This window comes from Molothrus ater, chromosome 6, assembly GCF_012460135.2.
Source record: "Molothrus ater isolate BHLD 08-10-18 breed brown headed cowbird chromosome 6, BPBGC_Mater_1.1, whole genome shotgun sequence".
Taxonomy (NCBI): domain Eukaryota; kingdom Metazoa; phylum Chordata; class Aves; order Passeriformes; family Icteridae; genus Molothrus; species Molothrus ater.
Window position 1 is genome coordinate 52,566,346 of NC_050483.2, and position 27,955 is coordinate 52,594,300.

The following is a 27,955-nucleotide window of genomic DNA, read 5'->3' on the forward strand; positions in this document are numbered from 1 at the left end:
TTGCCATGTTGCCTGTCACACACACACCCCCTTCCCCACCTGTGGACCAGGCATCACTCTCAGCTGGGCACTGGAGAGGAAAGCCTCAAAGGTGGGTGCAAGTTATTTTGATTAATATTGGGATTAGTGTATGAGTTTCCCATCATTGACAGGCTCCTTTTGGGAGGAACAGGAATAAAACACAATTTACCATATAATTTTGCAGTCAGAAGGTTTGCCTTCTCTGAGGCCTCACAGTTTTAGAGATTGATTCTCCTCATGCACATTTGATATCCAACAGAGCTCATCATGTCCCAGAGTGTTACCTGTGGTTTTCACTATCAAGCCCTCCATTCCCTGTCACATCCTTGGCAAAGCCACTAAATAAACCAGGGAAGAACAGGCAGCACCTCAGCAAATGTCAGGTCTTTCCTCAGACCTTGCAGCATAATTAAGGAGCATCTGCTTTCCACTGTCCTCAGCATCAAGCCTGAAGGTGACCCTCAGAAATGGCAGCTCAAATGAGGGGAATACTGGTGAGGCTCTGTAGCAACACTTCAAAGCAGCCAGGCAAGCCCTGGCCCCCAGCAGCTTGGGGCACTCAGGTGACAAATCATTGCTCATCACAGAGCCCTTCTGCCCAGAGCAGGGCTGGAGAGGTGATGGAGCACAGCTTCCAAAAGAGCCAGAGCAGCTTGTCACTCCTTCCTGCCCACATCCCAAGCTTGCTGTGTCTGGGTGATGGGTGAGCATGGCGGTGGTACAGCCCTTGTGCCAAGAGGATCCCAGTGAAACCTTAAATGAAAAGGGAGTGGGAGAGAGACTTTGTGCAGGGAGCCTCTGAGTGATGCTATCCTGCTCACAGAGGTGGAGTCACTGGAAGAAAGGCCAAGTGGGAGATGCATAGCACAGCTCCGTGGTGGTGCTGGCAGGCAGGTGGCAAAGGCAGAGCTGTCCCTGCCCACATCCCAAGGCCACAAGATAATCCTACAGGAGAATCCTGAGTGTGACCCTGCTTCCCAGCCCTCTTCAGAGAGTGGCACAAATCCCACACAAGCGCTTTAACCCCAGGTTAGGGTGAAAGCTAGAAAGGAGGAGGCTGGATCACTTGGGAAGTTCAGGTCACACAATCAAGTGGGTTAAAATCCCTCATCCATTCCATCAAACAAGGCAAATGTCTCATCCTCCTTCCCTGCAGCCTCTCCTCCCCTCCCTGATCACCTCAGACAGTCCTAGGGAGTGACCCAGCATTCCCTTGCCACTGCCTCCCCTCCAGGGAGCCTCCCCACACACCATCTGCTCTCCACAGGTGACTTGTGGGTACCCAAGGACATCCCTCCCACACCATCTTCCTCCACACCAGCCTGCCTTTCCCCATCATCCCCAGCCAACACTCCTGGGCCCTCTGGCTCTGAAAAACTTCATTAAACTTCATGGACAAACTCAAGTCTTTATTTGGTCTCTCAATGAGTGGATTTTTTCACACATGGTGCAAAAACTTGCTGCCACAAAACCTCATTGATCTGCACACAGCAATGGCAAGCCTGGTGCCCCTCAGGGCTCCCAGCTGCTGATTCCAAGCAGAACACACCCTTGTGTGGCTGCAGATGTCAAACAGCACAGACACACATCGACATCGACATGTGCATGGCCAGAGCTGTCCACATGCTGAAGGATTATTTTTAGCCCAACAGTGATGGAAATGTCAGAGAGAGTTTTATTTATTTTCTCTGGAAGGCTTGTTGCTTGAAATGCCCATTGGCAGAGGCTGACCCTGACCCTGCCATCACAATAGGGTCTGTCATCCAGGTCTGACATCCCTTCCCTGAAAAAATGTGCAATTCAGCAGGAGGGGAGGGTGACTGGCCCACAGTGCCTGGCAGGGCTGACAACCTTCAGAAGGCAGGTGCTTATCCAGCCCTGCAGCCCAACCCATGCCCACCCAGCCAGGCTGCAGCTCCCCCAGATTCCCCAGCCTTCCCACATCCCAAGGGGAGGTCTCACTGCAGCCACAATGGACAGCTATGAAATGTTAGAGACACCAGCACTGGCCTTTTGAGCAGCCAGGCAGTCAGGAAGGGCAGGCAGGCCATGGGATGCTCTCACTGCCCTTCAGTGACATGAGGGATGAAGTGTAACAGAGCCAAGGTCTCCTGGTGCCCTGAAAGCACACAGAGGACTCCCTGGAGATGGAGCAACCTGTTTCTTCCTCCTCCTCTGACACTCACCCCACACTCAGCACTGCACCAGGAACAAAGCTAATGACAATTACAAACCTGCCCTGATTCATTTCCAGGACCCCATCTGCACTGAGGGCTCTGGGATGGGGCACCTGTCTCCCTGGGGTGATGGCACAGCACTGCAGAATATGGCAGCACCCAGCTGGGTCTGCACTTCTCAGGGTACCAGGGCATGACATGTCCCCTGCTACACACACTGACAGGTTATGCTCAAATTTCCCTTCTCCTTGTGAGGGTGGCAGACTCGAGGGGGGATGGCTGCTCAGAAAAGCACTGGCACATCTGAGGTAGAGTTTTTTGCTTGGTTATGGTGTCAAAGAGGAGCAGTAATGGCCTATATTCACACAGTGGCAAAGGAGGGCCTTGAAGCACATCCCACTCGGGGTCTGTGACCAGTCCATAGATAACCAGGAAGAAAAATCAGTGTTTTTCCTTCAGAACTGCCTATTTACATCTGAAAACTAGCAGAGACCTTGCCCAGAGGCTGGGACAAACAGCCTGCTCCCCATGAGCTTTTCTCCTCTGTCTCCAAGAGGAAATTTCCAGTAACTGAAGTATAAAAATTAATGCAAGGCTATGCTCCTGAGCCAGCTGTAAAACTCACACAGGAAGAGCTCCCCATCCCACACCTCACCATGGCAGGCTGCCCCCAAAGCAGGTCACAGCCTTCATGAGAGAGGGAAGAGGCAGCTCTCTCTGCACCCTCCTGGTGCAGGTCAGGCTTTGGGGGGTAAACTGAGGTGCCCAGACCTGCAGGCATTGCCAGCACAATCAGCCAGGAAATATTCCCTAACAGAGGTCTTGGATCCGTCAGGAGGTTGCAATGCTGGGACAGCATGTGGTGCAGCAGTCCCTGGTTCCATTGGAGATTTCATGGAACAAGGGGTGGAAACAGAGAGGAATTCAGTGAGGGGAAACCCTCCTCCACACTTGCCACATCCTGGGAATAACCACCAGGACTCAGCTGAATGGCAGTCTCTAGGAAATCTTGAAGAAATGTCTTTCAACCATATCCCATTCATCTTCCTCCTGGACTTTACATATAAGATTGGGATTTGAACCTCATGGTTTTCCTGCAAAAGTGCAGAAATTTTGTCTTCCATGGCTGACAGGCTTCTCCATGCATCCAGCTGCATGTGAAGCTTTCAGGAGCTGTGTTTGCAGACGCCGGCACAGCAGAGCAAGGCCTCGTGTTTCTCCCAGCAGGCCTGAGGGAAGGCAAGAAAAAAGCTGGGTAATTAAATAGCACTCGTCAGAACATGTGCACGAGTCAAACAGCAGAGCCATCCCTCCTGTGCACACTCTTGCATGAGGCTGTATCCACACTTACCTGCTGAAATCCTCACTTCCTGGGCTAAGCAATCCATGGGCAGCACTCCCACTGCTGCCTGCCTTCCCCAGCCAAACTTTCTCACTCCTCTTCTGGAAGGACATTTCATGCTAACATGAAACAACCAAAACCAGTGCTTTTCCAAAGTCCTGCCACCTCCATATACAGGAGGGAGAAATGTCTTTCTGGCTAGGAGGAAGCAGCTGGTCCTCAGAGAGCCTACAGGTCACACCCCAGAGCATAGCAGCAAAATCACAGGGCTGGCATGGAAGGAGGAAGGTGGCACATCCCATAACTGATTTCACCTTTACTGATATCCCTGGACTGGGGTGTGGCCACCAAACTGTGCTAGGCATGTGTGTCCACCACACTGCAGAGTCAGCTGGGTCTGCTGGGTTTGGGAGCCTATTTACCCAAGGACTTTCAGCAAACAGGAGATTCAGGCACTTACCAAGGCTTTAAAAACTTGTTCCTCGATACCTTTACTAAAGCAAAAGTGACACTATGGTATTCTTTAAAGCAGAGTATAAACATGGGTGCCTGACAGCCAGTTTATTATATCAGAATCAGTTTTCATTAGGAGGGGAAGCTTTTTTGCTTATTAATTGTTTCTCTAATTGCTTTCTCTCCCTGTTACCAGGGCAGCCGGCTGTCTGCCTGTGCCTGGAGGGCAGAGTCCTGCATACCTCATCCCTGATCTGCTAACATGGGTAACTATAAATAAATAGTGACACCTGAGAGGGGAGGAGGAAAGGGACTGTGCTTCTCAACCTCAGTCTAGTCAGCTTATGCAACAGGAGGTAACTGCTGACAATCTGTAGTTATTGACTGAGCAGGACAATTTCTGATAGCTGAGGGCTCTGACCTGGCCAACATAAAACAAAATTCTCTACCTCTGAGCTGGAGCTGGATAACTTTGGACTAGCAAGAAGTTATCAATTATTTAAAGTAAAGAAAATAGCTGCATGTTCTCCACTAAGCAGTATTTTAAATCCATGAGGAGCTGCTTACCTTTGAAATCTGCTGCAACTTGGCCCCCTCCCCCTCACAAAAAACCCAAAAACAAACAAAAAAAACCAAAAAACAAAAACAAAAACAAAAAAAACCAAAACAAAACAAAAAAAAACCCCATTTGTGATTATGAAGGATTCTCTTGGGAGACTGAAAGGTAACTGCAAGTACCCCAAATGAGTCTTGGCAATTCTCACCATTGGATTTAACTCCTTGCAGTGCCAGTCATCCCTCTGTTTTTAACCCTCCTCCCTTCTGCCATCAGCTGCTGCTTCTGCCAGTACACGGTGGGTACACTTGCCTCTGGCTCTCACAGCACAGCACAGTCAGCTAAATGGGGCCAAGCCTGGTTTAATTAATGTAGCTGTCATGGAGGGGGCAGTGGTGGGGCTCACATATCCCTCCCCTTGGCACCAGAGAAGCAGGAGGATCACAGAGAGGATCCTCCTTGGCTTGTCCTGCTAGGAGGCAACAGCACCTGCCTGGGAGACTGTGCCCAGGCAGAGGGTAAGAGCTGGGAGCGAGGGGATGCTGCAGAGAGACCTTGCTGCAGGGACACACAGACAGGAGTGAAAGATGGGGAGGAAGAGCCAGCCCTGTCTTCTCCTTTGTCCCTGCTGTAACCTGAATCACTCATCTAAGAATTCAGCACCCTGCACTGCCTCCAACACGATCCTGCAGGGTGTGGAAGCCTGCAGGAGAGAAAGGGAAGTAGAGCCAGTGCACAGAGCAATGAGGGCCCTGGGGAGGTGAGGCTACAGCTCCACCTCCCTGCAAGAAGTGTGCCTGGGCAGGTACACCTTACACACAAACACACTCACACACACCCACCTTTGCTAACAGCAGAGGCAGCCACAGAGTCCACATTTTCTAGGTTTTACTTCTATATCTGCAAAAAGCAAATTTGCTTCTGTTTCCGATTCCCTGCAATTATCATGAAATGCCTTCAAGAGAGCAGCTCTGTCTTCTCGGCTCAGCGAATCTTTGATGTCCAGCACTGCACTCAGATGTTCCTTCCTTTCCAAAAGGACAAGAGGACAGTAAGTGAATGAGCCAAGAAAAAAAACCCAAACATTTGTTTCCTATCCCTGAGTTTTGCTGGACCAGACCAAAGATTGGAAGCTGCTTTTTGACACCCTCTGGCTATCTAAGGGGGAGGCCATATCCCAAGAGCTGTGTGGAACAGGCTTAGCTCATGGGTCCCAAGCCCAGAGCCCACAGCATCCCTCTGAAGTATTGAAAATGTTCAGTTTAGGTTATTCCTAGAAAAAGACCTGTATCTATCATAATAGGATTCATATAACTCTACATTTGACCTACATTTGGAGGCATTTTTTATATCTTTTCTTCCCTCAAATGGAGCCAATTCTTGTTCATCTGGAAGGTTACAGGATTTGTGTTCTACAGAGCACTGTTCCCCTCAGCAGGGAAATACTGTATTGGATATAAGGCAAATTTATGCGAGCCAAACAGTTTGAAACAGAGAAATCTGTTTTAGTCAGCAACAGTGCATCCACTCACACCAGGATGACCTCCTCTGAGATCTGGGTCCTCTCAGAACTTTCTATGCCCACTTCCTATACTATGTATATACATATATATATATATATACATATCATTGCTATGCTGTATCAGATAAGCAGCTTTTTAGCTCAACAGCATCTTCAAAAGTAGTAAAGTAAAAAAGAAGTAAGAAACCAGATGAAGCATAACATAATCTCTTTGTCTTTCTTTTTATTTTTTTTCTTTGCCTATAGCAGTCCTTCCTAGAGAAGTCTAGAGACTTCCCTTGCTGCAGGTTTATATGATGATTGTCATGTTGAATAAGCACTGAAGTAATTATCTGCCACAAATTGTCTGCCCCACATTTGAAGGTATTCACACTTTTGGCCTTCAGAGCATCCTGTGACAGAGAGTTTTACACTGCAATCATGTTTAGTTGGAAAAACACAGGCACAGCACATCAGAACAAAAGATAGATGCAGTAAACCACAGCCTTTGGAAAAAATGCAGTTATCCAAGATCTCTCCTTCCTAGTAAAACCTGTGTTTCAATTCTGTTAAATTTTCTGTAAGAAATACAAGTGTATATTCCTGCTGAATACACCTAGAAACTTCTGAAAATAGTTATATAAGGTGTGGTGAAGTGTTGAAGCCAAAAGCCAAGTGTTTGGAAGTTATGAAATGTCCAAATTAAGGATGTTCTTGAAACCTACATTTGACACATATGTTCCTGTAAATTCTGCATTAAGGTAGTACTTTTCCACAGCATTTCTGCTTTGTTGACAGCAATTTCATCCATCCTTCACCTTTACAGGAGGACATCTCAACTTCAGCAGTTCATGTCTGACAAGGATATAAACCAGACACCACTGAGTACATTCAAAGGGTCACTGTGCCTGGCCCAACACACTGCAAAAGTATCACAGGACTAATATTGCTGGAGGTCTTCTGGTTTCAAGTAACCATGTAAGAAAATACAGAAGTCAAAGCAATCAAAGACATTACCTGAGGTCAGGAAATTCTTTTAGAATGGGCAGAAGTGCTATCTTCATCCCCTCAGGATCAGACGTTTGAACAAGCTCTAAAATTGCTTTTATGGGATCCTTGAGAGAACCAGCTGCAGGACCCTGGGGAGAAAAGCAATGTTGTGTTCAGGGCAGGAGAAACAGCACAGCACATTAAGAGCTGGACTCATGTCAGACTGGGGATCTCTCTGTGTGGGTTAGGAGCTTTGCAGGAGTGTCTGTGAATGTATAGAAATCTGATTTTACCCCAGGATAACAGAAAAGAACCTGGGGAGTAGCCACAGACTGCTTCCAGGGTGGCTTCTTCAGCAGTGCAGAAGCCCCTCCTGCACTTCCTTTGGCAAAGCTGGCAAATGTATCTCGTTTGTCCCTAAACTGCCTTTCCTTTCAGGGCCATTTCACCTCGTGGGATGTGGTTTGCCTCTGGAGGTAAGCACAGCCCTGTGCTTGATCTGTGTGAAAACAAGCCTTGTTGGCCAAACCTGCTGGCATTTCTGCCCCCACAAAGCAAGCCCAGGGACAGAAAAGCAACCTTAGGGAGAGGATGAGAGAACACAGATCCTCTAATAGAAAAAAGTGGGAAACAGGGCTGGACAGTGTAGAAAACATGACATGGTTGGTAGATGTTGCACACAATGATCTCCCTCTAATCTGGAGCATACAGGAGAAAAAAGTCTCATCAAAAAACACACAGCATTTTTAGCAGAGCTGGAGAAACAGAATGCAGATGAACCACCAGGAAGAGAGCTTCAGGTCTTGCTCACATTTTTCATCAGTGCAGTAATGCAATTTAATTGCTTCCCTGAATTATTGATGCCACCACGTCAACAGAGACTGTGACAAAGCAAACCTGGAGAACAGGCTGCCAAACTGGGGCAGGAGAAGCCCAGGTTCCCCTGATCTGCAGGGGGCATTAGAAACAGCTGGTCACATTCTCCATGCAGCTCCTCTGCAATGAACATAAATTAAAAATAATAATAATATTTGAAGACAGCCTTCCCCCTCTCTCCCTGCAGTGCAGGCACACAGCATGTCTAGCTCTGCTCAGTGCACAAGCTGTACTCAGCTCCTGAGGCACTGGTGCTGTACAGCTTCACACTTGGCAAGCTCACTATTACAAAATGCTAATTAATTTGAAGGCGTCAGATTTAGTTAAGCACTGCATAGGCAGGCAAGGTCAGAGGTAAACAGCCTGCAGTCTAAAGGGAAAAAAAAAGAGGTGCTTTGTCAGCAGTGTTTAAGTGCCTTTGACACGTACTGCTCTTAGGAGAGAAGCAAGGTATTTCCTAATGTGTTTTGAGAGCAGAGGGAAAGGAAGAGCCCAGAGAGAGGGCAGAGCAGGGCAGGGAGCAGGTGCAGCCTGTGCAACAACTGCATGATAAATTCAGTCTGCAGCAGAGTTGATATTTGGCATGCAGAACCTTGAGCCTCATGACTGAGGAGCAGGCTGTCCCCTGCAAATCTCCTGTGCATTTCACCTCCAAGGCTTTCAGTGCTCTCACATCAAGTCAGAAAGTGCACACACTGAGGACACTGGGAAAAACGTTCTAACCAGATGCAGCTCTTTTTCACCCAAGCTCAATGTAGGGTTTTAACAGATAATTAGATTTCCTCTATTTCCTTTGCACTGTTCCATGCACGTTACATCCAAAGCTGATGCTGAGCACAGCAATTCTGGTAAACTTCAAAGTTAAGATTAGAGATCCTTCCTGCTATTCCCCATGTCTCAACTGCTGAAAGCATTTATTCATCTGTGATCGATCACTCCAAGAGAGGTGGGTCTTCAGCTAAAAGCACTGGCAGCTCCCAGCTTTCTGCCATGAATCTAATGCATTAATTATAATGGGTCTGAGAGGATTTTAGAGAAGCCTACAGACGATCATTTTTATTTAATTTTATTCATTGGACAAGGTAAGGATTGCTGACATATGGCTTGCAGGGACTCATCTGTGAGAAAATAGATTTTCAGTCCCTAGCACTTAAATAGGCAAGTTGTGAGAATGACTCAGCATTTGTGAAATCATTAAAACCAGTGCAGCCAAGGGGGTTTATATGCTGTCACATCTGAGTCCTGTTACCAGACTGACTTTGCAACCACTGCTGTGCTGCTCAGCCCAGCCCCTTGTGGAGCACCATGCCTGGGCACTCTCAGCCTGCATCTGCTAATGAGCCATGCCAGGAACATTGCATGGCAGTGATTCTCCAACTGCACCAGCTGAAGGAGGGGACACTGCTGCCAGGGCAGTCCTGGCCCTTGGGTAACCCAGGGACTCATGTGACAGCCTAGTGGCACCCACAAATGCTGTGTGCAGCACTGCCAATTACACCAGATTATGAGGTGAGACTTTTTAAAGCTTCTGAAGCTGTTTCTGCAAATCAGAACCAGAACTTCTGCACAAGTTTTCTTCAAAGGTGTGGCTCTGCTTTTACACCCAATATTCTGCAATGTGCCTTCACCTCCTAATGGTGTGAGGTGTTTACCCCTGCAGGAAGACTCGTTCCTTCCCACAGCCATCAGCAACCACAACAGCATCAGCATGTTTTTGCCATGAGGAAATGCCAGAGCACAGGGAAAAGGCTGAGGCAGCCATCATCCCAGCTCTGAGAGGCTGGGAAGGGCCTGTGGGGAGGGAGGAGGCTGGATGGAGGGGTGGCAATGCACACCCCATGCCCAGGGAGGAGCAGCCTTACAGGGCAATGCACAGAGCAGGTGGAGGTGTGGAGCAGCCTGTTTGCTTCATCACTCCAGAGGCTCCAGGGTAAGCACTGCCACCCCATGCCAGGTACCAGAGGCCTGATGGGGGGAGCTGGCAGCTTTGGAGCTGTCTCAGCAGCTCAGAGGAGCACACCTCATTCTTGTGTCAGTGGCAGCAGTGCAAAACTTGCATCTTCCAGTCATACATTTCAAACCATGAGCTAACAGCTTCTGACAGATCAGAAGAGCTGTCAGCATATCTGAATGTCATTTCAGTAAAGCTTGATACCCCTGTGGTAAAAATTCTTAAGCTTTTTTGCAGTCTTCAGAGTCTCTTCCTCTGCTGGTATTGTTCTTGATGACAAAGAGCAAAACTGTAACCATATCAAAGACTTACTAAGCACTCTTTAAAGATGGTTTGCATCATCCTATGATCTTCTTCTATCTTGTTGACAATCCTCCTCCTCTGCATAGCAGATGTTTTCCTGGGAGTGGTCAGGAGGGCCTGCATGTATTCTGTAATAATGATGGCAATGACAGCCTTGACCAGGGCCTGTTCCAGAGCAAAGATACCCAGATTAACTTCCCTGCACTGAGCAAGGCTCAGCCACACCTGTACCAGGGTAGAGGGCAGATATTCTGCCCATGCAGATGGCCGGCCATTAAATATTCATTTAAAATGCTTGATCCAACACTTAACTATCTCCAAGCTGCATGTGGATCACAAAGCTTGATGTGGAGACATCAAATCAAAAGCAATGGGACCAGTTAGCTGAGCCAGAGGTGACTCACACTCCAGAGCTGCAGCAACATTTGGCTTGGCTAACAAATTATCACCTGGGGAGAGCTTGGGCTGCAGACAAAGCCAGATGCAGCCTCCCTCGAGCATCTACACTTGACACAGGGCCCTTGGGCACACAGTTGTGGCTGGGCACAGAGAAGTCACCTGGGCAACTCCTTCTTAGCTCCCAGTACCAGCTGAGGAACCCCAGAGTAGAGGCCATGCAGTGCCTGACAGGGACAGGGAGTGTTTCTGCTGGGGGTGGGCTGCTGCACAGAAACCACATTTTGTTAGCAATTGAAATCAGAGCGGGGTTAGGCTGCAGTCCAAAGGTACAGGAAATCCCCAGCTCTGTCCAAAACAGACAAAGCAAGAGACAGAGAGCTCTGGCACAGCGTTTCACCACTGAGCTGCTGCTTGCCCCAGCACTAATGTGACATAATGTCCAGTGACAGGCTTTGAACAACAGCAGAATAGATCCTACTTTTTTCTCTTCCATTACTTTTTCCATATTGCAAAATGCTAATTAAAATCATCACTGACAAAGAGACTGCAGACCTGGGAGTCCCATGCTTAGGAGGACACATGGCACATGTATCAGCAGCAAATCCACCCTGCACAAAAGAGAGGATTCCCCAGGTACCAACCTCATTGCTGAAGAGATAGACTCAAGGGTGCTGTAAGATCCTATAAAAGTTGTTTAGGCCACTGTAAAGGTGAAAAAACTTGGGTACTTTGTGAGGTTTTTTGCCAATTACTCTGCATGAGACACTGTGCCCTTTAAGAATTTGGACTTTTCACCCCTCTGTATCCACTCTACATCAAAGGGATCAATAGTCCTTACAAAGAAGGTTGAAACACATTAGAAGCTGAGAAATTTCCAATATTATGATACTGGGGCAATGGTAGGAGAGGAGGGAGCCCAAGATTCCCCTCTGTATTTGGGAGGTACATTCAGTTTCCACATTTCTTCACTTGTTGGTTTCTCTGCTGAAATTACAGGAAGGTCCCAGCTGTCACTACCCAACCCTGGTGGATAGAGGTACTGGACTGAGACCACCAGATACTTAAAAGCCCATTTGACAACAGTGAAAACTGCAGTTTAGAATAATTTTCTAGTACTGTGCCATCCAAAGGTTCAATTACTAGTTTTAGTGATTTCACAAAGCAGAATGGTTTGGGTTGGAAGATACCTTAAAGATAATCTAGTTCAAAATCCCCTGCCATGGGCAGGGACACCTTCCACCAGAACAGGTTGTTCAGGACTCCATCCAACATGGCCTTCAACACTTCCAGAAATGGGGCATCCTCAGCTTCTCTGGGCAACTTCTGCCAGCACCTCCACACTCCCACAGCAAAGAACTTCCTCCTAAAATCTAATCTAAACCTATTCTCTTTTAGTTCCATTCCCCCTTGTCCTTTTACTACATGCCCTTGGAAAAAATTCCTCTCCATCTTTCTTGTAGGATGATTTCCTGAGTAACATATTGTTCTCACTTTCTTACTTATTTCTTACCTCATATATATCTGGTTTTTTCTTCCCAAAGGTCAAAAAGTTTTGCTTTAAGGATTCAAGGATGTGGTCAAAACCACTGTCACACTTTTTGAAGTGGTCCTTCAGTGTTCCCTGAGGAAAAGAAAGAGACAGAGTCAAAGGGTGAACATGTAGAGACACCAAACAAACAACAGATACAGATTATTGTGTCTTTGCTCTTGGAAACAGACTTCCCCACCAACTGCAGCATCCTGTGTTTTTATTTCAAAGAAAATCAAAACATGAAAGAAAGAAACAATTCCAACTCAGGAAGGATGTACTAAGTTCTTAAGCCCAAACCTGGAAGACTGAAAACCTGGGCCCTTGGCCTCCTGTCCCCCACCCAGGGTTGCTGGTGCTCTGTCAGGATCACCCCCAGTTCCCACACAGATGTGTGGGCCCATGGGAGAGGCTGGCAATGAGCTCTGAGACCAAAACTGTGCGGTGTAGCCAGAGTCTCTCCTGTCATTTTCCTTTTGCTGCCTCCAGCGTGCCCGAGGGAGCCTGTGCAATGAGGCTGGAGATGCTCAGGGGAGCTTCCCAGGGAAATGCACAGGATCACACACTGTCAGGAGCCTGGAATTCTGTGTTTTCCAAACACAAGGCTGAACAGTGCCTGGGCTAACAGACTGATAATAGAAAGTGTGAAGGGAGGGGACTTTATCTCAAGGGAGGGACACATTTCTGGTCAGCCTTCTCTACATCCTGATTGCCCAACAAAGCCCTGGGCTCTGTGAGTTATCACTGTCCTGGGAAGATGCCCAGCTGCTGGGAATTAATGGGTACCAGATGAAATTCAGCTTTTTGGGCTCTGGGCAGCACAACAGCAAACACTACAAGCAGTGAAACTGAGATCCCAAAACTGAAAAATGTGAAGCTGTCCACATACAGATTCTGACAAGGCAGAGGAGAATACCAGGCTTGAAGGCCAAACTATGGCTTCACCTTTTCCAAATCAGGACATGAGAGGGAAGTGCATGCCAGCCATATGGTCTGTAAATAGTCAGAATTAAAATGGGTCTTCCATACCTTGACTTTAGAAGTGATGGTCTGCAGAAAATGCTCCATAATGTCATCTTCCATCCTGTGTAGGAATCCATTCACCTTACCATTCTGCTCAGTGCTGACACTGCAAATGTATGTTAGCTTATGCCAGACAGTTCTGTTTAAAAAAATAAATATGGAAAGTATTGATCAGATCAAATCGTGCTATTCTCTCAGATCAAAACTCTTTCTACTGTAACCAACACAGCTGCCTGGGTCATTGAATGGACACATGCTCAGGTCCAAAGCTAGCTCAGTGATCTGAATTTGTGTGCTCATTATGACACTGACACAAGGGCACAACGTGCAAATGCCACTTGTACCCATCACTAGTGAGATCAGATCAATAAAAATTCTAGTATTTTCAAAAATGAGCAAGCATGAAGCATCCTTGACAAACAGAGTCTGGGTGAGCATCCCATGTGCCTTTGACAATCTACAAATACAAGACAAACAATTATCTTCCATCAGAACAGTCTTCCAGTCAGCAAATCCTGGTTAAAATTATCACCAGCTTGAAACCAGACATCCTACATTCTGGAAAGGCTCAGTGCACAACTTCATTCTCAGTAAAGCTGTGAAGGATTACATAAAAGAGACTCATAAGTATTCAGTCTAGGATCCAGCATCAGCAACATGCAAATACAACAAACAAAGCAGCTACCTAGGCTCAACACAAGGCTCTGATGTCAAGTAATCACTGTGCATATGTTGGATTTTGGCATTTTGCTGACTCCAGAGATCCCTGGATAACTTTACACAGGAAGAAGAGAAGCAACCTTGTTTTCTCCGCTGCTGCAAGTGCTTCTGAAATTAGCTTGTAGGTGCAAACATCCTCCTCCACTCTTCTGTGCTTTACTGCTTCCCTCCTTCCTAGCAACCCCAGGGAGAGCCTGGCATATTCCTTGGGGTTTCATTCAGCAAGGCACTTAGGATTGCACCTACCAAGTGCAGTAGCACACACATCTCAGCATAACCTTTATGCAGCTTTCCTCCTGGAGGACGATCAGGCCAGGGAAAGGAAGGATATCACAACCCACCATGGGGTTAGCCAGGATGGTGTCCCCACACATGACACAGCACTGCTGCCTCCTGCTCAGTGCAGGAAGGGGGAGATGGCTGCAACCCCTGCACCTGCAGGGCCTGGGAGCGGGCAGAAAGTGGCAGTACAGCCCTGTAACCCTGGCCACAGCCACAGCCCCCATCTCAGCCTCCCTCTTGCTGGGGCAGCCAGGGCAGCTCTGCAGGAGTGTTGCTGACAGCAGCTGGCTTCCTCCATGTTTAAAGGCTGGTGTGCACAGGGTTGGATGACCATACCCAGCTGGAGGCAAGGTTAGCCTCATACCAGAGTCAGAAGGAGATCAGACCAGCAGAAAACTCGTTTTGCTCCCCATGTCATGAGGCCCCGTTTTCTAACCTGAGAAGGCAGCAACTCTCCAGGATTCGTAAGCTGCTGTAGATCTGTGAGCAGCCATCAAGCTGGATAAAACTTCTTACTTCATCTTCATAGCTAAATTAAAACAGGAAGAAGTACCTTTAATCTGTTGTGCTCCATAACACATCTGACATCAACAGCACACTGAGGAAATACTGTGTGATTATTTGTCTTTTCATCTCACATTTTCAGTCCCCCAAGTGGGATCTACAACAGAGACAAAGTCTCTGTCCTACCCAGCTGATGGGGAAGACAAACACAAAAACAGAAGGGAGAGGCCTGGAGCTGCTTGGGTACCTTTGCCAGGGACCAGGAGGTTGAGAGGTTGATTTGCAACACTTCCTTCTGGGAAGCAGCTCAGGCTTTGCTGATAAAGCTGCAGAACAAAGTCTCAGTGTGTATGAATAACCCACAAGATCTCTGAACTGCTTTGTCAGTCTCACAAAGGGCTTCTGCACAACCCCATTTTATAGGAATTTCTTTCCTCTCATCATGGGGAGGGCCAAGGATCTTAAATCAAATCTCCATCTGAAATACTACCTAAACCAGGAGTCCTTGCATTTTCTGCTGAAGGGGATACAGGGGGAGAGAAATACCCAAGAACAGAAAGCAGATGAAGGGAGCCAGAGGAAGTGGTGAGAGGCCAGATGAGAAGACATTCATTCTGCTATGAGAACTAGGACAGAGCAGAGCTCCCCACCCTGCCACAGAGCCAGCAGAAAGCACTGTGCCTGGGATGCACAGCCAGGTCAGGAAGGGCCAGGCCTGAGCACTGGACACTTGGCTGCCCCTCTTCCCAGGTGTGTTTAAGGTCTGAGCCTCTCCAGATCTCCCCCAAAGGCTTTATCCTGTCCCAGCTACTCCAGATGCACTTTGTTCCCTCAGCTTTAGTCCAACAACAAATACTGAGCACACAAACAGCAGTGAAGTGCTGTCTCTCCAGTAACAGCTTCATGGGAAACAGCCATCAAGATCCAGCTGAACACAGCATCACCAGCTGCTTCATCAGGATCTCTTTCTTTTGAGCATAAGAATGTTACCAAGGAGGAAAACAGCATCCTTCCTACCTCTCCAGGAACCTCAGGCACTCCTCCAGGCACTCAGCTTCCACCTTCTCACCCAGGCTCTCGCTGACTCGCCTGGCAGCCTCTGTCTTCTCTGTTATTATCTGTGGATTTCAATGTGTGAGAGGAGAACTGGCCAAAGTCATTTGTTCCCTATGCAGTGAACAGGAAAACATCCCACTGCTCACCCTGCAGCAAATCCCTCTGCCCTAGGAACCAACTTCTGCCTCAGTTTTGAGAGTCCTCATGGAAATAAATGTATTTTTTATCAGCCTTATTGTAATGCCTAACCCTACACCTTTGCTACCACTGTTTTTGTTGTGGTCAGCTTGGGTAAAAGCCTGTCCCTGCAGATGTTCTTTGCTGGCCACATACAGCCTGGCAGCTCAGCTCATACACACACCTGCCATCTGCAGGAGCATCTGTGCTTCTACCTGACTCACCCTCACAGATAAATTTGGATGCAGCCACTAAAAAGAAGGTTATGCAGACGTATCTGTGTGCCCTGCACCTCTGCCATGGTCTCTACATGGCATGCCTGAAGAGGGCAGGTGTCACCTTCCCAGCCACCACCCCTCCCACCTGACACAGCTCTGTGTGTTAAACCCCACAGCACACCCCACTGAGCACAGCTGGGTGGCCCAGGTGTCTGCAGGAGGTGGGCTGTGCCAGGCAGCTCAAAATTCACCCCACATCGGGCAGGCTTGAGCAGGTGGCAACTTAATGCTGCCCATTAGTTGTTCTGTGGGAACAAAAGCTTGCAAGGGGAGGAGAGCCAGATGGATAAAAGGAGACAGATGGACCCATATGCTGTGCCCTCACAGTGCTCGTCAGCCAGAGACAAAGGGTGACTCACATCATGAATGAGTTTTTCCACTGCTCATAACAGATGCAAAAGCTCACCCAAAGGGGCTGGATAAAATAAGCCACCCCAAAGTGTCAGAAAACCACAGATGATGAGTTTCCATGACACCTTGATCATTTTCTATCTGAAGTTTAAGTGTCAGCCTGAGAAAATTGAGGAGGTGGTAATTTCATAAGGCTTTCCTATTAATCCAGGCTTTTCCATCACCCACCCCAGAGCATTCAAACCTGTCAGTTGCATACACAACAGAGTGAATCCAGTCATGCTGAAGCATGGCCAGATGTTACAAATATGAGGACTATGGGATTCAAACCATGCTTTGTCCTAGTTCCTGTTCGAAAACTTTCCACTGTGAGCCAGGAGCAGGAAAAAAAACATCTTGATAGCTAAACATCCCCCTAGCACAGGTACATCACTGGGCACATCACTGCTCCATGGCTCCAGCAGGTACAGGGCAAGGCAAGAGGAAACAGCCCCTGATATGAGCTCTGCATTTGGTGCCTGGGTTTGAGAAGGGCCAGAAAAGCCAGTGCTTGCCAGCTACTGCAAAAACCAGCTGCTGCTGATCTGCAGTGCTTCCAGTGCTTGAGGTTGTCTGCCACCCCAAAGGACCATGGAGCTACTTCCCTCTCTCATGGCCTGAAACAGGGCTGCCACTGGGGTGGTGGAAGCAGAGAATAAAGATACAGTCATGAGAGACCACAGCCATGCCCCTGACCTCCAGCATCACTTAAACCCACATATAAACTCCAGGATTTACTTAATCCTTCTGCAGGTCGTGATCCACACCCCCTCTGCCCACAGTACTGCTGCTCACAAGTCAGCAGGGTGTGCTCCTGCAGTGTGTCAGTAGGTTTTCTGACACTTTGGGGTGGCTTATTTTATGTGTGCTCCTCAGGTGTGCTCCTGCAGTGCCCTTGGAGCCCTGTGCTGTGCTCTGCAGCCCCCCTGCACTGCCTGACCTGCCAGGGCAGCAGTCCCAGCAGGGATGAGCAGGAGCAGCCTGCCTGCAGTTTGCACTGCCAGCCAAGGGGCCCTGCCATGGCTCAGCAGCTCTCCCTGCTTTTATAAAGTGCTCTGCAGAGCTCACACTGAGCAGGCTGGGTAACACACACCACCACTTTCCAGAGGTTACATAAAGATCCAGGAGCGTGTATGAAAATGCAGCTTCAGCTTGAATCAGCTTAGGCTGATCCTTAGTTTAGTAAGGGGGTATTTTTTCTTTATGTATGTCCAGGCAAAAACAGGTTTGGGAGCAAACAGACACAGCTTAAGTATGGCAGCCAGCTTGCAGGCTTTTAACACACTGAGCTTAGACTGAGACATGCAAAACTGGGTCTTGCCAAATACCCACATGCTTGTGTGCAAAAACAAGGCTGCCCCAAAGACTGGGAGCTTTTCAGTTCCCCCCATTTTACCTCAATGACTGCAGCATCTGCCCAAGGGGGTTTCCCAATATCAAAGGCTTCTTTCAGTGCTTTCCTCACTTCCTTCTAAATGATAAAAGGAAATTAAAAAGTACAGTTAAGATACAATGGCATTCATACTGTGTTAGGTTTCCCAGCCCCTCATTATCCATTTGGAGTAGATGAATTTCTGCCTCCATTTTTTTTGGCTGTCTCTTTTAACCCAAAGCCTGGCTATTTTCCAGCTGACCTAATAACATTTTTCTGTTTTGTTCTACATTGTTTGTTTGAGTTTAAACGATTTGCAGCTTTCTTTCATCCCAGTGTCAGCTTGGGTTATCTACAGTCTTCCCTAGTTAGCTTAGCTCAAATGAAGGCGCCCACACAGCAAAACAATGCTTAGAGACATCTCCATGCTGCCAGCTACTGTAGCTGAGATTTTCCACCCTTCCTCTCTCCAACCAGCATCCAGAGAAACCAGCCAGCATTAATTAAAACCATTCCCTTCCTTGAGCCAGGGACTTGTGAGTGCAAAGAGGAGCAGGCTTAGTGTTTAGAGCTACTGTCATGGTGAGATGGGCCCCATGAGGCTGCACGATGGGAAATTTCCCAAGACTTGGCTGGCTTGTGCTAGTTTGAATGGCTGTAAAAACAAAACTAGCACTGCAGAGAAAGGGCTTGTTGCTTAAAACATGATCTGACCTTTATAGAAGCTTTAAACTCAAAAGTTTGGCTTGCTTATTTATTCTTTCATTTCTGAATCTTCCTCCAAGGAATATAAAGTCTGATCTCCCATTTTGGTCTTTGTTCTTTTCTGCCTGATGAATTAGGAAATTTGTGGCTGTCAGCTGAAGAATTTCATCGAAAGTATATTCCAAACAACTGCTCTCCCATATTCACTGAAAAGTGTTAATCAAAGACAAACAAGCAGTTGTAAACAACCCAGAAAAATTTCTTTCCTCACAAGTGCCATCACCTGACTGTGAGCAAATGTGTGAACACTATGTGCTGAGATAGCACATCCCTGCTGAGCTGCACAAACACTTCAAGCCTGCCCCCCACAATGGGACAAAGCATGGCTTAGTGAGGAACTGCAAGGCAGTTAATAACTTGTTGAGGACAGCACTTAGTTGTTTTGGATCAGATTATGTGTCTGCATTAGAAACAGCCTGCTTGTCTGTAGCTCTTGTAGTGATACCAGCACATCAGGCACCAAAGCTCCAATGTGGAGGGGACCAAAACTCCTGCTGTAATAAACAGGCCCTGTTTACCTCTTGTTTCCTCCTGTCTGACCAAAATCTTACAAGGCTTCATATCCATGGATGGTCAGTACACCTGTGCTGACTGCAGAACACGAACTTCTCAGTCCTCCTTCTGTCCATTTGAAAAAATAGAGGGATGGTGTGGAGAAGACACAGAGCCAAGTGATCCTTTGCAGGTCAGTGTGAATGAGCATGAGAATGAGCCCTGGCACCATGCTTGAAGGTCTGCCTTGCACCCTTGTCAAATTCCCCAGTACAGCAAGGGCAGAGGTGACAGACTGGCAACCCAATTGATGGCAACAGCATTTTCAGTTCACCAGCTTTGTCACCTCAAAGGCACAAAGCTCCCCTGCCCCAGGTGTGTCCAGATTGACGGGGGTGCTGCCTGCATGCAGAGCTGACTGAGTTCCCCACACTGGAGTTTCAAAGTGGTTCTGAACTCCACGTGGCCTCTGGGGTTCAGCACCTTCAGATGTGCTCCCAGTTCTCAGCACTCATTTCTGTTTAAAGTGCTTTTAGTTTGCACACCCAATGATAAGCCAGGTATTCCTAAGCAAAGCAGACCACAGCTTATTCTGGTCAGGATCTTCTCATTCTGAAATTTTAGTCATCCATTGAAGTGGCAAAGTACACACCATGTGATTTAGGCACAATAACATATGACAATTGTTAAGAGATAACAGCAGGATATTTGCTCAATAACAACTGCCTGTATATTAGCAGAATGAGGGCTGAATTACCATAGAAGCAGAAATAGAGGGATAAAGCAGGTTTTATAAGCTGTGCCACTGAGCTGAAGAGACATCCATAATTTTTCCATATGGAGTCAGCTTATGACCACTTAAGCTCATTAGCTTGAATCTGGAGCTGTTCCCAAGCTGGCCAGGTTTGAAGTGAGCTGGGGCAAGCTGTGCTGCACTGTCCAGCACCTCCAGCTCTGTTCTTTCTGTACAGCTCAGCACCGCATAGAGCTGGGATGCTTCAGTATCCAAGGTGGCATGAAAACTCAGGGCAGCATGGCACAAAAGCTCATTAGCAGATTGAGGTGAGCCTGCTTAGCACATGGTGTATCAGGAAAACAGAAAGCCCACATTTAAGCAAAAGCATTCTTCAGCTATTTCATTAGAGGGAACTAAAAAAAAAAAAAAGTTGAATTTCCCATCACTGTTACTCGGCATCTTTGAGGGCTTGTCAATGACTCAGGGACTTGCTCTAGGATAACCTCAGTGGCACTACTCTGAGTTAAGTCACTTCCTTCATTGAAACAAATGCTAAAAAAGAGCTTGAGAACACATGCTCTTCCCCAGGGTAATGTAATGATTAAAAACAGCCCATAAAGATACTTAAACACTGAAAGCAGTAGGCTTTAAGCATATTGTCACCAGCTGGCACTTCTACTTGCATGTTTGTGACTACCTTCTTGTTCTTCAGGGAATAATTCTTGAGGAAAATCTGTGCAATTTAGAGTACTTTCCCAGGGATGATTCAGCAGTTTGCTGTGGAATTTCCCCTCCTCTGCTCCCCAGGGGCTGGTGGAAATGGAAAGCAGGAGAGCTGAGTGTGGTAACTCCTGCTGTTGCGTTTCAGCTTTAGCTGAATAAAAGAGGCCCTGCTGAGTTTTCCAAATAACGTGGTTTCCTCTGGAACTCCCCATTGCCACAACACATCTTCCCTGCTTCATTTGTATTCCACATGTCTCAACAGAATTCTTCAAAGAGGGAACTTTGCTGAGAAAAGAAAGGGATGCTGCAGCCTCAGGGCTGGGGTCACCTGTGGGATCACAAGACAGGATTCTCTGTGGAGGGCTGCTGGGTGGGCACCAGCTGCACATTTTCTTGTGCTGAGCTCTGGAAATAATCTTTGCTCTAACACCAGCAGTGTCAGTCCAACAGGCTGGAGAGGACTGTGAGGGGTCCACACAGAGGCAAACTTAGCAGCCTCAATATCCTGCACAGCTGAGGCAAAGGGGCTGTAAAAAGACCCCAGCTTTGCACACGATGGGATCATTAACAGCTGGAGAGAAGATGAATAACATTTTGAAATGGCCTTCAATAAGGAAGTGGGTTTCAGCCCTGGTCTCCCTTTCTTCCAGATAAAAGGGCTTCTGAGCAGAGCAGATTGCAGCTCTCAGAATATACAGAAATGGGATGAAGAGAGATTTGCAAATGTCCCAGCATTTCCTTGCTAAGGAACAAGGACAAGGCAGCCTCCCTTTGGCAGCAGGCAATCATGGATCTTCACACCTGGGCTCTGCAATGAAACTCGGTCAAGATGGAGACCTTGGGACCCACACATGCCTGAGCAGGGCTGGCTGTTTAACACGGGCACCCCTTAATTCATCACCATGGGAATAAAACCGGCAGATGGGGGTAAAACTGAGTTCTTACCCTTGCAATTGCAAGTAACTTTTCCTCAGTCTTCAAAAGGATCCACACGAGGCACTGTGCACCAAGGGAAAGGCTGTGCCTGGGTCTCTCACAGGCCTGGCTGCCTCTGTGTACAGAAACAAGAGCTCAGCCAGAGGGGCAGCTCCCCGAGCTTCCTGCGGGCGCACGGCACCGCCTGCCTGGCACCACAGCCTCACACCAAGCTAACAGGCTGCCCTGCAAGAACCCAGCAGTGTTTGCCAAGCTTGGGCAGCCACAGCACAGTAGATCATCTTGACAATGGTCTTTTGCCAGCTTTTCTTTTGTGCTGTTTCTTTTCTTTCTTCCTACATTTGCTGCCCAAGTTAAGGGTTTTGCTTGTTGTTCCCCTCTCCCCTTCCCTCACTGCTGCTGCTCAATTCCCTCTTAAGCTTGGGAGAGTCTCCCAAGCACACTTGCATGGAGGCACATTTTGCAAGTGTCACATACTCTTTCTGAATGGAATAAGAAGCAGCTATATACCAAGACAACAGCATCTATGCATGAGCTTTCACAGAGGTTGTAATTGTATTTAGAGAGAGGAAAAATCAAATGCTGAAATCTGGCATCTCTGTTCTTCTCATTTCTATTTTTCTATTTTTTTACTACCACCTGACTAATAGAGTCACTGTCTTATTTGTTTGGGGTTTTTTTCTTGAAGGGATTCTGCATCTATATAAGACTTTTTTTCCTATATTCAACTTTTCTTTATATAATTAAATTACATTATTTTTCACCTCCACTTTAATAAATAAACTTTAAATAAAAGTTTTCAATATTTAATAAATCCATTACTCCAAAGTTTTACCATTTTAAAAGCAGCAGTAAAAGGGATGCCTCCTGACCACATCCAACATGTACCCACCACACAGCTTCCCTCCTTCAGGAGCTGGCCAGGGGAAGAGACCACCTGATGAACTGCTAATGAGCTAATCAAGAGTTTATAAGTGTAATTAATACAAGGACCAGAGAAGCTGTGGGCTTGGATGAAAGCAATCAAATAATCCAAAAAGCTGAGAACTATTAGGCATAAGAAGATTGGAGCTGCTGAGTAGCAATTAAACACAGACAGAGGGAATCAAACACCTCATCCACCATGAAAAAAGAAATCGCAAGAAAATTTCAGGCTTTGATGACACCCATAGGCTTTGAATTCACATTGGGTCAAAGGGCCCCAGATGTGCCACTCTTCAGAGGGAAAGCCATATCTGTTTCCCCAGACTTGGGCAGGAATTTAATTATTTGTTACGCGTTTTTCCTGTGATCTGAGCACTAATGAAGGAAATACAGAAACAACTGGGAAAACTACAAGCCAGATAAAGCAGTGGGAGAACCAAGGGCAGAACAAGAGAAATCCATAGAGCACCATGCTGACATAAAGGCCAGGGAAAATTACTCTGGGGTAATTAGAGTATTAGGGACCTTGTTAGAAAAAGCTTGATGCGAGGAAAGAAATTGTTTAATAAAGCAGAAAACTGTGCATGTCCAACAGCAGTCCAGCAGAAAAATACCTGCCCACCTCTGGTAAACCCCTGAATCTGGTATTAAGGATTTAGAAAGAGGCAGTACTGCAATGAAAAAAGGCTGTGGTTCTGAGAGCACAGAAGATAAAAGAGACAGTGGACAAACCTAAACTCAGCAAGAGTCCTGATCATCACTGCATTATCAGGAAGCAGTGACTGTTCTCAGAAACAAAAATCGAGCTATAAAAAAATGTAGGAAAAAAAGCCCTTCAGACATACCTTTTGTACATTTTAATGATCCATCCATAAATTAGAAGGCTCTGGCTGAAGCTGAAACTGTTGCTGTCAGTAAGTGTGGCAAGGTGAGAACACAAGGAGGCATGACAGCAGCGGGCATAGGTGACGAGCAGTCCTGCTTCCCTGAAGACATCACTTCTGTGCTCCAGGCTGGGGAGAAACGTCCCTTCCAGGTGACTCAGGTGCTGCTTTAGTGCAGCCTCATCTGTGTTAGTAGAGGAAGCAAATGGGGGAATCTGGGCTGTCATGTACTGCATTAGCTTTTCCTCCAGATCTTTTCTCCAGAAGTTTGGGCTCCAGGTGGAAACAGAATCTGTCTCTAGGCCATTGCCAAGCCACTCTGCTTCCTTCTGCTTCTCCCACTTCAGTGATTCCCCCACTGACTGCAACGGCTCCAGGAGCATCCTGTCACTTCCACTGAGTGCTTCTCCCACTACAGTCCACATTCGTTCAGCCAGCAGTGCATAAAGTGATTCAGACTTTCCCATACCATCATTTCCAGAATGCTCCAGATTATAAATTTGATCACAAGCTTCCAAAAATTTTCCTTGCTCAATGAATCTGCAGATGGTTTCCTCTGCAACAGAATAAGAACACAACTTGCTATAGGTCTATAGGACCATCACTTTAATATTCAAGTTATGAAGTATCTAGTTTATATTTATTCCAGAATTCCTCGGATCTACTCAAGATCAGCCCACTTAAGGTCTAGCACTATCACCTCTCAGTTTCCTCAGGGCAAGCACTTTTTGTTTCTAAATTTCTTTCATCCTTTCTCCTCCAGGTTAACCAAGCCTGAAGAAGTCTGCAGCTTTCTGCCATCATTCCAGAGACCTCCTCATGTGAGCAATGAAGGTTCATTAAATACAATCTTTCCATAAGAAATGTACCTTCTGTCCAGAAGAAAAACGTTAAAGAAAGGACATCTGAACAAGCCAACAGCTGAAAGCCAAGCCTGGAAGGAATTCTCTGCCTCCTCTACAGAAACCCTGGCAGGACCAAAGTGCTGAAAGCTCCCCTGGAAGGAAGATTTCAGTGCTGCTTGTTTCCAATGTATCTTACCTAGCACATCCAGTCAACCAACAAGAGTTAAATGTACTCTCACAACAGATGCACAGAGCTGCAGGGCTTTTTCTATGTGTTTTACAGATTACAAGGTTGAGCAATGAAGGGTTAAGGTTTGCCAAAGGTATCTGGAGCAGAGCCCAGAGGACAAATCGAACTTGATAAGAATGTAGGAAAGTTAAGTAAAGCCAGAAGCAGCGGGACTTAAATAATTCAGGATACAACTTTGGATGTAGAGTGAAGAATGAAAGGAGTATGATCTTCCACTATGTTTTGCCTATATCCTTCCTTGCTTTCCTCTATGGAAACATCTCAAATGTGAAGTAAGAATTAAATCAAACAGGACTGGAGGGAGGAACATGACATGAAATGGAGAAGGGTTGATGCAAGGATGTTCAGCAAAGCAATTGGGAAGTTATTCAGGAGGGGCCTACAAGCTGCACCCATCCTGCCTCGATACATACAACACAAGGGAAATGTTTAATTGGCACAACCAGCCTGTGTGCAGCCCGCCTCCCCCTCCCATCTGTGGAGGAACAGCACAGTCACATGGCTGGGGTGTCAGTCACACATACATCATCTTTCTCACAAGACACATCAGGAGTATTTGCAGAGATAAAAATAAGAACAGTAAAGAGAAACATTTGTGAAGCAAATAAAACGTGAAGTACAGAACTGCCCAGAGTAGCAAGTGTCAGAAGGGACAAGAATTCAGGTGAAGGATGGAGAGGAGGAGAGTGGAAAGCACCTAATCCAGAAGCTGATGAAAAACAAGAGCGTGTGGGATGGGAGGGGCAGAGAAGATCCAGGCCTGGACCCAGAGATAACTTCAAGGTTACCTGCAGGCGTCCCTCTCTCCTCTCCTTTCCTACTGCTTGGCCTCTTCAGCAAATTCCCTGCCACATCCTCAGCACCAGCCTTCTCCACTGTTTCCTTCCCACCAACCACAGTCTTCAGCAATTTGCCTGCCAAAGTTTTCAATTTCCCTTTCCTTTTTGCCTCCTGCTTCTTTCTCTCCTCATGTGTGGCCTTGGGCAGTATTCTTGCATTTTCCCCAGCCATTTTCTCCCCCTTCTTGTTGCCTCCTCCCACAAAGGCTGCCCAGGAATGCTTTCTCTTCTGCATGATCCAAGCAGACTCAGGTGCTCTCTGTCCAGATGGGAATACTACCAGAAGAAAACATGAGAAATAGTTCTATGCAAAGTAATCTTAGTGTCTATCTCCCAGAGAAGTTCTCTCTTCTTCTTCTTTTTTTCTGCACCGCTACAGGCTTCAGCTGCCTTTGAAAAAGTCTAACCTGGTTCCTGTCTGTGCCAAGTGAGGACACTTTTATAGGCTTCCAGCCTCTTATGTAATCCTTCCCTCTTCTGGGTAAATAATGTCAAAAACCTCATACATAATCTAACCACAACCACTGGGGGAAAGCCAGGGGGATTTTTGGCATTTTCTAAACGATTAAAATATCCCTGCACTGCCAGTTATCTTGATGACAATCCTATCAGTTTAAGGGAGTTGATTAGTAACAACTTCTATGAAGCACACATCCTTTTCCACCCACCCTGCATGCCCAGGCTGCATCTGAGTTTTCCTTTGGCAGGGAGATCACGTCTGGGTTTGGAGCCAAGTTTTCCCTCACCTCCCAGCAAGCCTAGTGTGAGCCACCAGGGATGTAAAGGCCCAGAGAATGGGTGTTGGTTTCCATGTTCTAATAACACCATTCAGAGGAGATAAGAGCAACCTCAGCCTTCTGGAATGTGCAATATTCCAGCAACTATGTACACTATTATGTATTATTTTAAATTTATAAACACACACATGGATATAAATGGCATAACATTGCAGCAATCCAGAATATGTGTGTGTGTGTGTGTGTGTGTGTGTGTGTGTCCATACATGTATGCACACATATGGATCTGTTCACCAGCCAATATCCACAAGTGAAGAAAAAGGAGGAGATTTTCTGCTTAGCATGAAGTCCATATTAGGCTGCTTAAGGTTCTGACCATAAACCACAGAAAAAATTCCTCACAGAAAGTATCCTTTAAATCCAGGAGCTTGCATTTAAAATAGATTTTTTAAGTCCCTACACTGCTGTGAGAGCTTGGAGAGGAGTTGAAATGCTGTCCTTACCACACCTTTCTTGCAAGAGAATTGCAAACTGGACTTAATTCTCCATTCCATTACTATAAAGATTAGATCAAAAACTTGAGGATTTTCATCAGCTGAAGACAGTTTGTATTAATCATTACAAGCTGCACTGATTCAAAACCATGCACTGTGCCACAATGATTTCAGGGATATGAATTTAAGGGGTGATTTTTCCACACGTCATCTAGACTGTCTCAAATATGTTAATTTATATTTCTGGGTTTAATGCCTGCAGTTTCTTCTAAGATTTTCTACATTTTCATGATAGTAAAATTCCACTAGTTTCCTTCTTGGAAACCACGTGAATGTTATGTTGTTCTGGCTCTTTTATCAGTGCTGAATTCCACCAGCATGTTATCACAAAGCTGTTTGATTCATTAGTAACAATAGGGAGGAGGAAATAAATACATTTCATTTGGAAAGAGAAACAGAAATTCCAGCAGTGGTCACACATTTGAGCTGCTGCCAGTAGGAAATACTGAGGTTGCAAAATACAGTGTTTTCCCAGCTCGTGAACAAAGTTGAAAACTGAGAGGCTTTATACACATTCCATTTTGACCTTAATTTTTAATTGGCTGAAGTTAAAATGTTTCATTTGGAATGTTATAGCTGCACAGTATATGAATACAAAATGGAGTAAGAGGGTCAGTACTGAGAGAAGAATTCCAGGCATGCTGAAACCCTTCAGCAATATTTTCCCATGAAAATTCCAACACAATATGTTTATGTTTCACTTCATCAGCATTTTTCCAAGCCTATCTCTAACAAAAACCATTTCCCTAGACTTCTCTGTGGAAGGAAATTAGATGTCAAAGTGCCAGTCCTGAAGGCAAGACTCCCTGCAGTACACAGATTTTGAACACACTTACAATTGCAGATCGTGCCCTAAACTGTGGCAGCATGATGTGTGGGAATTGCTGTGTTTTCCCAGAAAGCCTCTTTCAAGGGAGTACAATACAAGCCTGTGGAAAGCAGGAGTGACTGCAGGGATGGACTGACATCCTGAGGCTAGGACCAACTCTTATTCCATGCACCACCTGACCCACTCAATCAAGGGAATGTCAGGCACTCTCCAGGATAAGAGTGCCTCAGGGCACGGTCCACCCAAGCACTGCAGCACCAACAACCCCCATGGCTCTGTGTCCTGCCTTCCCTCACCCACAACCCAGGGCAAGCAGAGGCAGAGCAGGCCATGGCCTCCAGCAGCAGGCAGCCAGGAGGGCTGTGCAGGGACAGCAGGGTGGGGAGGATCACTCTGACCGAGGTGCTGAGCACAGCAGCAGCAGGAAGTGATGCCCCAAGAATCCATTGTCACCCACTCTGCACCCCTGCCCACAATGGCTTTGTGTAGCCATGATATTGTCTGAAAAAGCCTTTCCTTAGGATTTTTCCTCCTGAGAAGCT

At 46.6% G+C, this 27,955-nt stretch overlaps 1 protein-coding gene across 1 annotated transcript; it reads right to left on the minus strand.

Moving 5' to 3' along the window:
• Positions 1 to 1,388: 1,388 nt before the first annotated feature.
• Positions 1,389 to 23,458, minus strand: LOC118687414 (exocyst complex component 3-like protein 2). The gene is made up of 11 exons (XM_036384366.1): positions 23,321 to 23,458; positions 21,561 to 21,666; positions 17,924 to 17,998; positions 15,644 to 15,744; positions 14,559 to 14,651; positions 13,127 to 13,259; positions 12,080 to 12,190; positions 10,180 to 10,335; positions 7,068 to 7,189; positions 5,392 to 5,577; positions 1,389 to 3,427 (listed from the first exon to the last, which is right to left on the minus strand). Exons 1-10 carry the CDS (start codon positions 23,329 to 23,331, stop codon positions 5,397 to 5,399), a joined length of 1,089 nt encoding a protein of 362 aa, XP_036240259.1. The 5' UTR covers positions 23,332 to 23,458; the 3' UTR covers positions 1,389 to 3,427; positions 5,392 to 5,396.
• Between the last annotated feature and the right edge of the window lie 4,497 nt (positions 23,459 to 27,955).

What these genes read in the sequence shown, in the direction of transcription:
- LOC118687414 (XM_036384366.1), bottom strand. An exon ending in CCATCTTTAAAGAGTGCTTA is followed by an intron (nt 7,190 to 10,179) that starts GTAAGTCTTTGA and finishes TTTTCTCCCCAG; the next exon opens with GGTCCTGCAGCTGGTTCTCT. An exon ending in AAAGAATTTCCTGACCTCAG is followed by an intron (nt 5,578 to 7,067) that starts GTAATGTCTTTG and finishes CCTTTTGGAAAG; the next exon opens with GAAGGAACATCTGAGTGCAG.